The sequence below is a fragment of the Geotrypetes seraphini genome, chromosome 3 (assembly GCF_902459505.1).
Source record: "Geotrypetes seraphini chromosome 3, aGeoSer1.1, whole genome shotgun sequence".
Classification (NCBI taxonomy): domain Eukaryota; kingdom Metazoa; phylum Chordata; class Amphibia; order Gymnophiona; family Dermophiidae; genus Geotrypetes; species Geotrypetes seraphini.
In genome coordinates, this window is record NC_047086.1 from 402,843,478 (window position 1) to 402,860,950 (window position 17,473).

The 17,473-nt window shown below is 44.7% G+C and overlaps 1 protein-coding gene across 7 annotated transcripts in view; it reads left to right on the top strand.

Moving 5' to 3' along the window:
• The window catches only part of AARS2 (alanyl-tRNA synthetase 2, mitochondrial), a 119,662-nt gene extending 103,497 nt beyond the window's left edge, over positions 1-16,165 (top strand). For 6 of the 7 annotated variants that reach the window (XM_033939986.1, XM_033939983.1, XM_033939987.1 and 3 more), the window contains 5 exons: positions 8,036-8,158; positions 8,476-8,586; positions 12,082-12,165; positions 14,623-14,733; positions 15,238-15,417. In XM_033939986.1, coding sequence (XP_033795877.1) covers positions 8,036-8,158; positions 8,476-8,586; positions 12,082-12,165; positions 14,623-14,733; positions 15,238-15,402 — 594 coding nt within the window. In that variant the 3' untranslated portion in view covers positions 15,403-15,417. Of the gene's footprint in view, positions 1-8,035; positions 8,159-8,475; positions 8,587-12,081; positions 12,166-14,622; positions 14,734-15,237 lie in introns of all 7 variants that reach the window. The other variant, XM_033939985.1, reaches the window with a different exon arrangement.
• Positions 16,166-17,473: the final 1,308 nt, after the last annotated feature.

Genomic DNA, 17,473 nt, shown 5'->3' on the forward strand with positions numbered 1-17,473 from the left:
ATGATTCTACTCAACTATCATTTAGCTCTTGTTCAAATTTTAAAATGCCCTCATTAACAAATCTCCTTCTTATTTTACAATCTTTAAACATTTCCAATAATCTTTTGGAGAGTATTCCCCCTTCGCTTCTTAAAAAATTTTTCTCCTTCTTCGGCCCATTTATTTGGGAAATGATATCCAAGTCTCTCTCCGATAGTATAGTACCTACTGCTTGGAAAACATCCCTTGTTCTTCCGAAACTCAAACAACACAACCTAGATCCCTCTCTACCTAGAAATTACCATCCTATTGCTAATCTACCCTTGATTTCCAAATTAACTGAAAAAATCATTCACTCCCAACTCACAGAGTTTATTGAAAAAACCCATGCCTTACATCCATGCCAAACTGGTTTCCGTTCTTCACATTCAACAGAATTGTCACTGCTAGGCCTTATCTCTACCATACATTATTACCACGACCATCAAAAATCTGTCATCCTTATTTCTCTTGACCTATCAGCAGCCTTTGATACTATCGACCACTCTCTTCTTATTAATAGACTCAAAGACTGTGGTATTACAGGTCCAGCTCTTTCATGGTTCATATCTTATTTTAACGAACGCAACTTTAAAGTCTATGTAAATAATGAAACCTCTGCAGCTATATCACAATCCTATGGAGTCCCACAAGGTTCGATTCTATCCCCATTACTATTTAATATCTTTCTTTCCCCTCTTCTTACATTGGCTCAATCTATCGGATTCACAATCTTTGCTTATGCAGATGACATACAACTTCTTCACCCAGTCAACACTTCAAACATCTCAGACATAAAAGACATAAACAACAAACTGGACATCATAAATGATTGGCTCTATTCAAATAAACTTTCCCTTAATATAGATAAATCCCAAGGCCTTCTACTTCCAATCAAAACATGCGAATCCTTATTGGAAAAAATTTCTATCAAATCCACTCCACTACAAATGGAAACAAAAATAAAACTATTAGGCGTCATCATTGATAGGGATCTTACCTTCCATGACCATATTAGTTCGGTCGCAAAAATCTGTTTCTACAAACTCCGCATCATTCGGTCGCTAATTCCAATCCTCGAGACCGATTCAATCAATATCCTAATTCACTCCTTAGTTATCTCCCATTTAGATTATTGCAATTATCCCAGGACAAGCAGGCAGCATATTCTTAACGTATGGGTGACGTCACCGACGGAGCCCCGGCACAGACACTTTTAACTAGAAAGTTCTAGTTGGCCGCACCGCGCATGCGCGGGTGCCTTCCCGCTCGACGGAGGAGAGCGATGTCCCCAGTTTCTTCGTTTCCGCGGAGCGAAGAAGATGCATGTGTTTTCAACGGCTGTTGAAATCTCTGTTTTTGCCTTCCCGCTCGCGCTATTTTCTTCCTTTTTTTTGTTCTTTTTCCCTCGGATTTCGTTTTTCGTTCTAACTTGCAAAAAAAAAACAAACAAAAAACTTTGTTTTTTCTTTATTTTTCGGGCCGGCCCCGGCGGGGCCTGTTGCCACCATACAGGCCTCCGGTTTTGATTTTGCGGAGGCCGTGTTCCCCTTCATGCCCCCTCAGCCGGGCTTTAAGAAGTGTCAGCGGTGTGCACGCCCGATATCTCTCACTGACCCGCACAATTGGTGCCTACAGTGCCTGAGTCCAGAGCATCGGGCTGACACCTGCACCCGCTGTGCTACTCTTAAAAAACGTACTTTGAAAAATAGACAGATCCAACAGAATATCCTTTTCGGTACCGGATCTGCCATGGAATTGGCCGCGCCATCAACGGCGCCGCAAAAGTCGGCACTGACTACTTCGACGACGCCTGATCCTTCCTCGGGGTCGCTGGCACCAGGTAAGCCGGCTAAGAAGCCTTCCACTTCCCTTGAGCGCCCTCCTGCCACACCGGCGACGCCGGTCATCCCGGCATCACGCCGACCCCGCAAACGCTCCGCCCCAATTTCGGTGAGTGCCTCGTCATCGGCATCCTCATCGCCGGGGCATGGAGCGGCACCTATGGTACCGACAAAGAAAAAAGCGGTACCGGTGCCCCCTCTGGACGACCGCATTGCGGCCATACTCCAAAGCCAATTGCAAGAGCAACTGCAACAGCAACTCCAGCACTTGTTGCCCGCAATTTTGGCCCCACTCCTTCCGGTACCAGACCGGCCCGAGCCTCGCACCATACCGCCGGTGTCGACACCATCGGTACCGTTGAACACCTCCATGCCGGTACTCGCGGCTGAACCACTTAATCCTCCAGTACAAACACGCTCTGATGCCGACCCTCCCCGACATCGAGACCGACACCAGTCCCCCCGAGACCAGGACCGACATCGATCTTCCTCCCCCGGTACCATCTCGATTCGCTCTGGCATATCTCTCTCTAAGACTCGCCACACTGAGCCGTCCGCACCACCGTCCCGTCCTGCGCACACCGACGTGAGGGACCCGGACTTATGGGAAGAATCCCCACCCGGTACCGATGATGAGGCTTCCTCAACGGACGAGGAACCATCGATGGTCGATACCAGTTCCAAACCTGAACAGTCCTCATTCACAAAATTTCTAAGGGAAATGTCGGCGGCTCTGTCGATCCCTTTGGAATCCGACTCTAAGAAGTCCCAGGCTTTCCTGGAAGCCCTGGACTTCGAACAACCTCCCAAAGAATTTTTAAAGTTACCCGTCCATGACATCTTACGGGAAACTTTTTACAAAAACTAGGAAAATCCTCTCACGGTACTGGGTGCCCCTCGAAAACTGGATAGTTTATACAGGGTCATTCCTATCCCGGGGTTCGACAAACCTCAACTACCCCATGAATCCCTTCTAGTGGAGTCCACCTTGAAGAAAACCCAGGGCTCCAGTGTTTATGCCTCCACCCCTCCTGGCAGAGAGGGCAGAACAATGGATAAATTTGGCAAGCGCCTTTATCAGAATTCCATGCTTGCCAACAGGGCTAATAATTACACCTTCCACTTCTCCTTCTATATGAAGCATTTGGTGCAACAACTCTCCTCCTTACAAAAGTACATCCCTGAGCGTAAGATCCCAGTTTTCCAACAACAAATCTCCAGTTTGCTCCAACTCCGGAAATTTATGGTGCGATCCATTTATGACTCTTTTGAGCTGACCTCTCGAGCATCTGCCATGGCTGTTGCCATGAGGCGCTTGGCCTGGCTGAGAGTTTCTGACCTCGACATTAATCACCAAGACTGCCTGGCTAACGCACCTTGTCTTGATGATGAACTATTCGGGGAGTCCCTGGACTCAACTACCCAGAAACTATCAGCACACGAGACCAGGTGGGATACCTTAATCAAACCTAAAAAGAAGACTCCACCTGCTCGCCCCTACAAACAGCAGTCTTCCTACCAACGCAGGTTCTCGGCCAGACCTCTCAACCCGCCTCAGCAACAACAGCCTCGCCGGCCTCGTCAGCAGCACCAAACTCACAGTTTACAGTCTCACCAACCTGCCAAGCCTCTCCCTCCGTCAAAACCATCTCAGCCCTTTTGACTCTTTTCTCCAGGGCATAGCCAGTCTCCCACCATCATTGCCTCTTCCTCAGCCGATAGGAGGCCGCCTTCAACTCTTCCTCAACCGTTGGGAGGTCATTACATCAGACCTGTGGGTCCTCAACATCATTCGCCACGGCTACTCTCTCAACTTCCAGACTCTTCCACCAGACAATCCTCCCATAGAGTCTGTTTCTCACTCCTCTCAATCCCCCCTCCTCCTGAGGGAGGTCCAATCCCTTCTTCTTCTCAATGCCATCGAAGAGGTACCCCCAGACCAAAGGGGTCAGGGATTCTACTCCCGCTACTTCCTGGTTCCCAAGAAGACAGGAGACCTCCGACCCATCCTCGATCTTCGGAACCTCAACAAGTGTCTGGTCAAGGAAAAATTCAGGATGCTCTCCCTTGCCACGCTTTACCCTCTTCTCTCTCATCACGACTGGCTATGTTCCCTAGACCTCAAAGAGGCCTACACTCACATTCCAATCCATCTGACTTCACGTCGCTACCTCTGATTTCAGGTACAGCACCACCACTATCAGTACAAAGTGCTACCCTTTGGCCTCGCATCATCGCCCAGGGTGTTTACCAAGTGCCTTATTGTGGTGGCGGCCTTCCTCAGGTCTCACAACCTCCAGGTGTTCCCATACTTGGACGATTGGTTGGTGAAAGCTCCTACGTCTCCGCTTCTGCTACAAGCCACTCAACACACCATCTCTTTCCTCCATCTCCTGGGGTTCGAGATCAACTACCCCAAATCACATCTCCTCCCCACACAGCGACTTCAGTTCATTGGTGCCGTCCTCGACACCACTCTGATGAGGGCGTTTCTCCCCTCAGACCGCCAACGAACCCTGCTCCATCTCTGCCGTCAGGTGCTCCTTTGTCGCTCTATTCCGGCTCGGCAAATGATGGTCCTCCTGGGCCACATGGCCTCGACAGTCCATGTGCTTCCTCTGGCACGACTCCACTTCAGGACACCTCAATGGACTCTAGCCAACCAATGGTCACAGACCACGGATCCTCTTTCTCATCCCATCTCTCTGACATCGTCTCTTCAGCAATCTCTTCAATGGTGGTTGAACTCCTCAAATCTTTCCAGGGGTCTACTCTTTCATCTACCCCCTCACTCCATGATCATAACCACAGATGCCTCCCCCTATGCATGGGGAGCTCACATGGGAGATCTCCGCACCCAGGGACTCTGGACCCCTCAGGAGCGTCAACATCACATCAATTTCCTGGAACTCAGGGCCATGTTCTATGCTCTCAAGGCCTTCCAGCACCTTCTCTATCCTCAGGTTCTTCTCCTGTGCACAGACAACCAAGTCGCCATGTACTACATAAACAAGCAAGGCGGCACCGGATCTCCCCTCCTTTGTCAGGAGGCCATCCGCATCTGGACCTGGGCCACGGCCCGCAGTCTCTTCCTCAAGGCTGTCTATATCCAGGGCGAACAGAACTCCCTGGCCGACAACCTCAGCCGCATCCTTCAACCTCACGAGTGGATCTTGGATCCTCCCACACTCCACTCCATCTTTGCTCTCTGGGGCACTCCTCAGGTGGACCTCTTTGCAGCTCCTCACAACCATCAGCTGCCCCAGTTCTGCTCCAGACTCTACTCTCCTCATCGTCTGACCCCGGATGCATTCCTGCTCGACTGGACGGATCGGTTCCTCTATGCCTTTCCTCCACTGCCTCTAATGTTGCGGACGCTATTCAAACTCCGCAGGGACAGAGCCACCATGATTCTCATCGCTCCTCGGTGGCCTCGCCAACACTGGTTCTCCCTCCTGCTCCAGCTCATCTCCAGGGAGCCCATTCCTCTTCCTGTATTTCCTACTCTACTTACACAGCAGCATCAGTCTCTACTACATCCCAATCTGTCCTCGCTCCACCTGACAGCTTGGTTTCTCTCGGGCTGACCACTCCAGAGAATCTGTCTCAGCCTGTCCATCGTATTTTGGATGCCTCCAGGAAACTGGCCACCCTCCAATGTTACCATCAGAAGTGGACCCGGTTCTCCTCTTGGTGTCTACTTCATCATCACAATCCCACCTCATTGGCGGTGGAAACTGTACTGGACTATTTGCTTTCTCTCTCCGACGCTGGCCTCAAGTCTACCTCAATCAGAGTCCACCTCAGTGCCATCACTGCGTTTCATGAGCCTGTCCTCGGAAAACCTCTCACGGCTCATCCCCTGGTTTCCCGGTTCATGAGAGGCCTCTTCAATGTCAAACCACCGCTGAAGCCTCCTCCAGTCGTCTGGGACCTGAATGTGGTCCTCTCAGCCCTCATGAAACCTCCATTTGAGCCTCTTACCACAACTTCACTCAAATTTCTGACATGGAAGGTGCTTTTCCTCATTGCCATCACCTCTGCCAGGAGGGTTAGTGAGCTACATGCACATGCACGGTTTTTCACCATGACAAGGTGGTTCTGCGTACCCATCCTAAATTTCTTCCCAAGGTGGTCTCGGACTTCCACCTCAACCAGTCCATTGTATTGCCTGTCTTTTTCCCTAAACCCCACTCTCATCCTGGGGAACAGACGTTACACACGCTGGACTGTAAACGTGCCCTGGCATACTATCTTGACCGTACCAGAGCTCACCGCACGTCACCTCAGCTCTTTCTGTCCTTCGACCCTAACCGTTTAGGTCGTCCTGTCTCTAAACGAACGCTTTCCAACTGGCTTGCTGCCTGCATTGCGTTCTGTTATGCTCGGGCCGGTCTCTCACTGGAAGGTGCTGTCACGGCCCACAGGGTCAGAGCTATGGCTGCTTCTGTGGCTTTCCTCCGTTCCACGCCCATCGAGGAAATCTGCAAGGCTGCCACTTGGTCCTCAGTTCACACGTTCACTACTCACTACTGTCTGGATGCCTTCTCCAGACGGGATGGACACTTCGGCCAATCTGTGTTACAAAATTTATTTTCCTAATGGCCAACCATCCCTCCTCCCTCTCTGTTAGCTTGGAGGTCACCCATGCGTTAAGAATATGCTGCCTGCTTGTCCTGGGATAAAGCACAGTTACTTACCGTAACAGGTGTTATCCAGGGACAGCAGGCAGATATTCTTACGACCCACCCACCTCCCCGGGTTGGCTTCTTAGCTGGCTTATCTTAACTGGGGACCACGCTCTCTTCCGTCAAGCGGGAAGGCACCCGCGCATGCGCGGTGTGGCCAACTAGAACTTTCTAGTTAAAAGTGTCCGTGCCGGGGCTCCGTCGGTGACATCACCCATACGTTAAGAATATCTGCCTGCTGTCCCTGGATAACACCTGTTACGGTAAGTAACTGTGCTTTCGCTGCTCAACGGTCTCCCTCAAAAAGAAATCCGACGCCTACAATTAATACAAAACACTGCAATAAAGCTCATTTATTAAATAGGCAAATTCGACCATGTCACTCCTCTTCTAAAAGAGGCACACTGGCTCCCCATCACTCACCGTATCACCTATAAAATCATCTTACTTTCCTTCAAAATAAAACTCTCTCACCAGACCTCATTCCTTGATAAACTTCTCATCCCCCAATGTTCCCCATGCACTCTAAAGTCAACTGATCAAAAACTTCTCTATATTCCCTCCATAAAGGACTTCGACTATACACGGAAAATAAATTTTGCTGTAGCTGCTCCAACTCTATGGAATTCTTTGCCACAGCAACTCCGTGATGAACAACATCTAGACAAATTCAAGACAGGCCTAAAGACTTTTTTATTTTGTGACGCATTTGGCTGTGCTTAGATTTATCTTCTGTTTTTCTTTTTTTTTTTTGTTTTTTCCTTTCTTCCTTTTTTTTTCCTTCCTCTATTCTTTTACTTACTTCTATTTTCTCTTCAAGCATCCAACCGCTTTAATAAAGCGACCCTACCCTATACGTGTTACCCTATTCCTACTTTTTCCTTTTCTTCTTAAACATGTAACTTTTCCCCTCCCCTCCCTTTTACCCTCACCTCACTCTTAAGTTTGTCTTGTCGATAACATTTATGTTCGCACTATTTATTTTAAAACGCCAATTATTTTATTTTTTTTTCTTATCTTTTTTACCTTTTAAATTTTATTGTTAACCGGCCAGATATTTGTTGATGGTCGGTATATTAAAAACTAATAAACTTGAAACACACTATTCCAGAAGCCCTCCCTCTTCTGGTTTTCTGCTGTTTAGAGCTATGGTGCAGCCTTTCTGTTTGGCCCTTTGGGGGTTTGTTTGCCTTCACATTAAAAAAAAAAAAGTTCTTAGAGTGGTTGCTAGACTCTTGATTCTGGATTTCACTCAGCTTGTCTATGTTAATAGTGAGGAGATGTGGGGATGGTTAGGACCTATACATCTCTTGTGTATTCCATCTCCTCCTGCTGGTCAATGGACATAACTATTTCACTGGTCTGGAATAGTGTGAAGGACTAATGGAAAGAAAATTATCAAGTAAGACCTCATTTCTCCTTAGTTTGTAAGTACTTATTTCTGGAGTGGGTTCAGTCTGTCGCCTTACTCTGCTTTCTCTCCAGGCTCGTGAGACAGGGCAGTCCTTAGCTGCAGAGGTAGAGTCCATCTCTGTTCGGCTGAAGATGGGAAACTCCTCCCTCTCTGATGCTCACAGACTGTCCAAAGAAGTGGGGGTGCTGTCAGATGTGAGTAGAATTTGCATGCCTCCCATAATTGGGTTATTCTCAGAAGTCTGTTCATAGTCACTACCGTGTCCACTTGAGTATGAGCTTCTCCTTCTTGTATCTGTCTTATGCATATTCATCAAGGAAACTGTGTTGGCTAGGGGGGAAAGCGAGACCCTGAAAACCAGTTTGAAAATCACTGCTTGAGCAGAGGGCACATAGGGTTGTTTTTAAGGAAACTAGTGAAGGGGGCCTTGGGCTGTAACGTTCTGTAGGTTTTCCTTTGAGCATACAAGCTCTAACCCAGTGTCTTTGGAATTTCTTTTTTTGAGCTGTAGGTTGTGGATGGCACTCCAATGCCCCAGTGGTTGAGAAAGGAATTACAGGATACCCTAAAATTCTTGCAGCGCTCGGCTAATACAGCTATACGCAAACTGGAAACTAGCCAGGTGAGAGCAGAATGGGGGCTGTAGGGATGTTGTTATTTTCATCCTGGGGTAGATAAAAATTAATCTTTTTATACCTATCGGAACCAAAGCTGAAGGAGAAGGAAGCCAAATATTACAATTATGAAAAACACAGCAGTTATTGGGTGTATCCCTTTTTTTTTTTTTTTTTTCCATTATTTTTTATTTTCTTATTTTTCATAAAGTGTACATAATAATAAATTACAATTGATAAATGCATATTATCACTTTTATATCTAATACATTATATATCTGAATTTGATTTTCCCCCTCCCCCTCCCCCCTCCCTTTCATTATTTTAATATAATATTTTAATTTTCAAATTTTTATAAAAAGTATACAACATATTAGAATACAATTGATAAATATTCAATAACTTTTTTATATCTAATATAATATAATCAAAACAATTTTTGTCCCATTTCCCTCCTCTCACCCTTTTATTACCTTTTATTCATACGTTACATTTTGTATAATATATTATAACATACTTTATATAAATTAATTTTTCTTACCCCCCCTTTATGTGTGTCATAAAAAAAAAAAAAAAAAAAAAATCCTTAAAAGAAGAAAAGAAGAAGAAAACATCATATTATTTATTCATTACAGTATTTTGTCAATGGCCCCCATATTTTTATAAATTTATTATATGTCCCCTTTTGTATTGCTATTGTTCTTTCCATTTTAAAAATATGACATATTGTATTCCACCAAAATGTGTAATTTAGGTTGTTGTAATTTTTCCAATTATTAGTTATATGTTGAATGGCAACCCCTGTCATAATTAATAAAAGCTTATTATTTTCTGGTGAAATTTGACTTTTTTTTCTCATCATTGTTCCAAATAAAATTGTATCATATGATATTGCAATATGATTTTCCATTAATTTATTAATTTGTGGCCAAATTGAATTCCAAAAAATTTTAATATAAGGACAATGATATAATAAATGATCTAATGTCCCTGGTTCTAGATTACAGTGCCAGCATCTATTAGACTTAGAACTGTCTAATTTTTGCAAACGAGTAGGGGTCCAAAAAGCTCTATGTAATAAAAAGAACCATGTTTGTCTCATAGACGCTGACACTGTACATCCCATTCTCCAAGACCAAATTAGTGGCCATTGAGATGCATTAATTTGATGTCCAATCTCAATGCTCCAAATGTCTCTTAGACCATTTTTTGGTTTTTTATTTAGATATCCAGATATTAATTTATACCACAATGCGGCTTGATGTCCTAGGAAGTCTGCTTTAAAGCATAAGAACTTTAAACTATATTGATTGTTTAATGATTTCCATTCAGGGAACCCAACCTGAATGGCCTGCTTCAATTGCAACCATTTAAAACTTTGTGTTTTATTAAGACCAAATCTATGTTGCAATTGTGAAAAATCCAGCAGTTTACCTTCTGAAATAACATCGTCTATAGATCTAATGCCTGCAATAATCCAGTTCTTCCAAAGGATTTGAGCTCCGCCAATTTTGATCTTGGAGTTTATCCATATGGATTGATTAGTTGATTTGTATATTGGGATGTATCCCTTTTAAGGGGCAGGCTGAGCTCTGAGTCTGGATATGAGACGTCATGTCTGAGCTTCACAAATTTAGAAGAAATGGAAAAAACTGTCAGGTTATGGCAAGAGAATTGCTCTTAAATGCAGAAAATGTGAAGAAAAAGACACATTCACCTCAGAGAACTGCAGACTGATGAAGGGGCCAAATTGGGACTGAAACACTAGATTGAGGGTTATTTATTTATTCAGTTTTCTATCCCATTCTCCAAGGGTAGCTCAGAACAGTTTACATGAGTTTATTCAGGTATTCAAGCATTTTTCCTTGTCCCAGTGGACTCACAATCTATCTAATGGACCTGGGGCAATGGGGGGATTAAGTGATTTGCCCAGGATCACAAGGAGCAGCGTGGGTTTGAACCCACAACCTCAGGGTGTTGAGGCTGGAGCTTTAACCACTGTACCGCTCTAGAAATCAAAGTGGAGGACAATCCAGCCATTGTGATATCACTGATGAAGTTGGCTCTTATTGGTGGAATGAGGCATTATGACGTCACAACACCAGCTCTGGTTATCAGAGGCTGAAACTCTTCACACTGTTTATTTATTCAATTTTCTAAACCATTTTCCCAAGGGAGTTCAGAACAGTTTACATGAATTTATTCAGGTACTCAGGCATTTCCCCCCCGTCTGTCCTGGTGGGCTCACAATCTATGTAATGGACCTACAGGTCACAGGGAGGGTTTGAACCCAAAACCTCAGGGTACTGAGGCTGTAGCTTTAATCACTGTGCCACTTTCTCTCCCATTAATTCCTTGGGTCTGATTTGGAGTTGCTTTTCTTTCAAAATTATATTCTTTTAAGTAGACTAGACTGGATTCTAGAATGACTTTTACAGCATGAAAAGGTTGCCTTTAATAGGGAACTATAGGATATACAGCAAAAGGCTCATCAATTAACAGCACAAATACAAACCATGAAATAGATAGGCGACCAGCACCTTACTGTCATCATCTCTTCCTTATAAACAACACAGTATTTCATCTGGCAAAAAAGATGCTGTTTCAGAAATCTTCTAAAATTCTGTATATTCTGTTGCTGACCAATGTATTTCGGGAGACTGTTCCATTCCCTAGGCCCTCTACAACGGAATATACTATCCCTAGACATTGTTAGCCTCAGCTCTTTTAAAGATGGAATTTGCAGCTCTAATTAGAGTACGGTCAAACCTCAGTTTGCGAGTAACACAGTCTGCGACTGTTTTGCAAGACAATCAAAACATTCTCGCAAATCTTGTCTCGCAAACCAAGCGTTGACTCAAATTTGTGAGCACCCCCCCTCCGAAAACTGACATTACTCCCCCCCTGCTCGTGAGCCGGCACCCCCGCCCGAACAGCATTCAGTCTTACCCCCCAACTGGCACCGGCATGCAGTCCACAGTGCCGGTGAAAGAATTTCCTGCCTCTTGCCTGGGCCTTGAGCGAGAACCAGAAGGCCTTGAGCATGCGCAGATGCTCAAGGCCCAGGCAAGAGGCAGGAACTTCTTGCACTGGCACGTCCTGTGGGCAGCGTGCTGGTGCCAGATGGGGGGGTAAGACTGAATGTTGTTCGGGTGGGGGGGGGGGGGGGGGAGCAATGCCAGTTCTCGAGGGGTTGGAGCAGCGCCGCTGGCCTTGGGGATAGGGATGGGTGGGTACGTATAAAGCGAATTTCCCTTACTTTCTATGGGGAAACTCGCTTTGATATAGGAGTAATTTGGTTTACGAGCATGCTTCTGGAACGAATTATGCTCGTAAACCAAGGTTCCGCTGTACCTGCAATTCTGATTCCTTTATGTCGGATGTAAAACCTATATTCCAGACGCACTGTACATTCTGCCCAGGAAAGTGGTCTCTGCAACCACTACACAGCAGGTTTGCACTGCTCCAGTCCCAGGCTGACACCATCTCTTCTTTCTCTGCAGGCTGCACGGATGGCCCAAAACCTGCTGGAAAAACACAGTAAGAAGACGCTGGTAGTTGACACAGTCTCCACTGACTCTGCCTCGGTGAGTTTTCAACTTAGTATGTTTCCCAGGGCTTCCTGTCAAAGGGCACCTGGACTAGGGATGACCTCTGATGGACTACATTTTATCTTGGTTTCTGCCACAGCAGCCCTCGTACCTAAAGTATACCTGGCATTTATGGGAGTTAAAGGGATGGGGGCATGTCTCTGTACTCTGCTGGGTTACATTTCACTCTGTCGCCACAAGATGTCAGTGTTGCTCCAAATGCTGCTCAGGGGGCCTTTGTTGTTATTTTTCTTTTTTCTTTTTTAAATTCTTTATTCATTTTCAATCTTACATCAAGTGCTTAAACAATAAAACAATACAATTAAACACATCACTTGACAATCTTTCTAATTTATCTTACAATACATAAAATTACCACCCTCCCCTCCCATCATTTCTCTATTTGTTATTTTTCTAAGCAAGTTTCCAAGTTCAAGTTTTATTTAAAATTTGATTTAATCGATCCAAGATGGCTGCTGCAAGCTGGACGTGCTGAGTTGTTTGCATCAGGATAGCGATTCTTACAAAGGAATTTTCTTAGCGGTAATTACTTACCGCGATGCCGAAGAGAAGAGGCCGGAGCGCTGCTTCTGCCTCGCAACGCCCCAGAGTTCCAGGTCTCGGCAACATTGAAGAACTCCTGAGGCGAATGCAGGAGGTCTCGGTCCCATCGGATGGCAGCCCGCTGAGGACACAGGGAGGCGAACCCCTAGTGGATCCTCTTGGGCCTGATACTACTCCTAGCCCCGATGTCAGGGCCCCGCCCCCGCAGCCTCAGGTTACCAGCTCTCCCAGGGGTGGGGAAACCCCAGAATCTGAGGTGTTCTCTTCTCCAGAGGCAAGTTTAGATCTGGTGGAGAGTCTGGAGGTTAGTGCTCATCCTCAAGGGTAGCAACAAGGTTTTGAGAGTTACATTGCAAATTTCCAGAAGAGGAGTAAGGAATTATAAGTTTGTCAATGAAAGCCAGAGAATTTGTGAGTTTTGTTTTAAAGGTGAGGAGAAGCAGCTTGTAGGTGAGCCGATAAGAGATGGGTAACCAGTGAGCTTTTTGCAGGAGAGGGGTCACATGGTCATGTTTTTTAGCTTTATTTAGAAGCTTAATGGCAATGTTTGGGAGAATTTGAAGTCTGTGGATTTGTTTTGGGTCAAACCTTGGTATAGGGAGTTGCAGTAATCTATCTGTGAGATACCAAGGGAATGAATAAGGATGTTTAGAGAAGGGGCGTCTAGAAGCGTGGAGACAAAGCGGATCACTTTTAGTTTATAGAAGGATTTCTTGATGACAGAACTGATCTGGTCGTGATAGGAAAGTTTATTATGGAGAATGACTTTGAGTAGTTTTATCCTAGAATCCATTTTGATAGGTTTATTGGAGAGGTAAGATCTTCCTTGTCAGTACAAGGGAACAGGACACCTTTGGTGTTTTTCAGTATTTAGGGCGAGCATGTCTTGACTTAGCCATTGACTGATTTGGTTAAATTTACTATTTAGATCTTGGATCTCTCCTGGGTTTAGACAGAGTGTTTTTCAAGTTTGGGTGTATATGTTATAAGACACTTTTTGGAACATTGCCATCTTATTTGGTTTCATACCTGAAATTGTCTCGCTCAGTAGAAGATACCAGAAATTCAGCCATTTTCGTCCTCCCTACCCCAAGGTCCTGCCGTTATAAAACTTTTTTAGATAGGACATTGGAGTATCAGGCCGGGAAGTTGAATTTCTGGTTACACCCACTGATTGCTCAAACTTATTCCTATTTAACATATAGAAAATGTTTAAAAATGTATTTATTTGATAAATTAGAATGATGATTTTAACTGCGATGTGTTTAATTAGTATTTCTTTACCTTCAAATTTTAAAATTTTCTAAATTTTTTTTAACTAGAGTTGAACCAGTCTTTAGTAGAACTTGTTATAGGCTGTTTTTTATGTTATGCATCTTTTCTATTAGATTATAATAATAATTTTATTCTTATATACCGCCATCCCGAAAAAGTTCTAGGCGGTTCACAACAAGGTGAGCTAATACATGGGATACAGATAAAATGCAAATTAGAATAATGGACTTAAAAACAGATAAAGACAGAAAGCATTTACAATATAATGCAGAAAATACCGGCATGACAGGGAAAGAAGTAATACATAGAACAGATCAAATAAATCAAGTTGAATGTAAGGAACTTGATTGAGAAAATGAAGCAGAATGCATTGAGATACCAGCCTAGCAAAGAGTTGTATATTAGCTATTGCTGTATTGATTGTTTACGATATATTACCACTGTGGAATTGTTTATTATTCGCTGAACTGCTCAGTTTTATTCTTGTTGTGAACCGCCCAGAACTGCTGGTGGGGCGGTATATAAGAAAATAAATTAGTATTAGTATTTGAATGGCGTAGGTAGTGAATCCGCTAAACAGCTGTGACTTCAGGAGCTCCTTTCCCTTTCTTTCAGGTTCTCATGAAGATGGTGAACCAGCTGTGTGAGAAGTCTCCGGGCACATCTGTCATGCTCCTCAGCCAGCAAGACTCTGGGAAAGTCTTTTGTGCATGTCAGGTGGCAAAGGTACAGTTTGTCTCGGGAAGAGACCTTCAGTTCATCATCCTAACCTGCTCCTTTCATTGTCCTTTCCGCAAATTCAGGTTGGAAGATGTTAGCAGTGTTGCCTCTTAAACGTAAACATTTTTCTTGGTACATTATTATTATTATTATTTTTTAGAGGTTGGCTGGTCTACTGCTCAGAGAAATAAACTCTTTAAGTGTGAATGAATGGTGCACGAGGATGAAGACCCTTTGCTGACATTTGTCGCTGACTCTGAATGTGTGCGAGTCACCACATTTCTCACGCTAGCTCTGCAATGACTCTGTGATCCTCAGTGACTTCATCGTAACCTAGCTTTCCCAGTACTTAAAAGTCAAAAACTGCCAATGCTGTAAAATGTCTCCACACTTAATTGTGTTTCCCCTCCTGTCCTGCTCTTAGAATGGGAAGTGCTGGTCTCTGTTTCTCAGGGTCTGCAGTACGAGTTTTCCTTAATATAAAAGATCTCTCATGTCTTCCATTTTCAGACTTCCACAGAGACGCTGTCGGCTGCTGACTGGGCCCTGGCCGTCTGTGCTGAGATGGGAGGCAATGCAGGGGGTTCAAGCGTGGTGGCCAAAGGAACTGGGAGTGCCGCTGATCTGGACAAAGTCCTGACCGCGGCTTCCACATTTGCAAGGACTAAACTCTGAGAGGCATTGTTTAGACATCTGTGCAACGCTCCAGTCATGAGCCTCGGATGCAGACTGTGGACGCTGAGCAGCCCGGTGGTCAGGGAGCACTTCCAACAGCGAAATCACAGAAGCTGATACAGATAACGAGATCGGAAGCCAGCGTTCCACCTGGGGCTTAGCCTCTCAAGTGAGTGGCCTAAGCAGCGGCTGTGACTAAGAGATACATTGCCCTGCCGGCCTAGGACATTTGAGGAAAGTCTTGCACCTGAGAATCGGAAGAAATCCTGGACCCCTTGAGTTTTAATTTCACTTTTATGAACTAGCCCCCCTCCTCCCTATTACAAAACTGCGATAGAGGTATCTAAATGCTCCCACTCTCCTAGAATTTCTATGAGCGTCGGAGCATTTAGCGCCCCGGGCCACAATAGAAACCTCTGTCATGGCCTTAGTCCTTCATTTACGCACTTGTCTGTGTAATCGTCTCATAATTCCCAGAGGTGGCAGCGTGCCTCTTTATATAGCACTGTGACTATTCCTATTATTATAAATGTAGTTTTCCCATCGATCTCTTGAATTTCTGGTTCTTCTTTGTGATAAGAACAGCAGCTGCACACGGTCTTCCTTTGCCTTGAGTTTTAATTTTAATTTAATTTTTTTTTACTTTATGCTCTCTACAATTTTTTTCTTTTTGAGATTTACTTTTTTTTCTAAATGATATGGTTTTATTCATTTTGTTTACTGCCCTGTTGTTAAATAAACCATTACTCAGCACTTCACAGGCTTATGTACCAGATGGTCCTGGCTTCTTCAAGCTTACAGTCTAATAGAGACAAAACATACAGAGAGGAGGCTGTTCTAGTTAAAATGTGCTGTGAGCTGCAAGGAGTAAGGCTTCTACAAAGATCCCCAGTGGAGGATGAAGTTCGATGAACGGTTGGACAGTGGAAGATCAGAGCAAGAGGTGGGGTGGGAGGCCCCCAACTAATGCATAAGAAGGTATGAATCGTAAGGAGTGGGAGCTGAACTGGCCACTTTCAGAGACAGGAATCCTACCGAAAGACATGTGGTGCCTTTTCCAAGTCTACCTGGTAAAAGTTTTAAAGCCAGTTGTATTAAAAGCTTTCACAACTTTTGTTGCGCAGTGAGAAAAGACTAAAATCCTTTCTCCAAATTCTTACGTTCCCGCTCCTACATGGCACCTCATCCTCCCCCTGGATCCCGACTTGTGATGTCCTGCAAGGCTCACCTCTCTCTCCAATCCTTTTTAACATTTACATGTCCTCCCTGAAACTCCTCCAACTATCCCCCCTTGAAACACTTTACACTTATGCTGATGACATCCTTGTCCTCCTTGAGACCGACTCGAACCTCACTAACCTCTCTACAAACTTATCCTCATGCATAACAAACCTCCAATCCTGGGCACTCACAGTACAAATGAAATTGAACGAATCCAAAACAAAACTCCTTTGGCTCGGCCCAAAATTAGACCATTTACCCTCCTCCATCCCATTGTCCTCCGGCTCCTCACTACAGCTCAAGTTCTCAAGCAAAGTTCTGGGTGTCACCTTGGACTCCTCTCTATCCTTCAATGACCATCTCCACTCCTTGGTAAAAAAAATGCTTCTTCAGCCTTCATATGCTAAGGAAAGTCAGACCCTACTTTCATCAAAAACACTTTGCCGTCCTAGTACAATCCATCATCCTTTCCAGATTAGACTATTGCAATTCTATCTACCTCAGCCTAACCAAGAAAAGTCTCCATAGACTTCAGCGGATTCAGAACGCCGCGGCTAAGCTTATTTTCGCAAAAAGCAAATTTGATCACGTCTCGCCACTCCTGTCTAAGCTCCATTGGCTCCCAATAATCCACAGGATCCACTTCAAATGTGCATGCCTAGCTTTCAAGATACTACATGGCATCCTTCCTGCCGTTATTCCCCTTTCCTGGAACTCCGCAACTCCTACCTCCTCCAGATCCTCCCAAACTCTTAAACTATCTTTCCCTTTCACAAAAGGTATTTCGCATGCAGGCAAACTAGGGTCATCCCTCCCCTTTAGAATCACTGAGCTCTGGAATAACCTTACC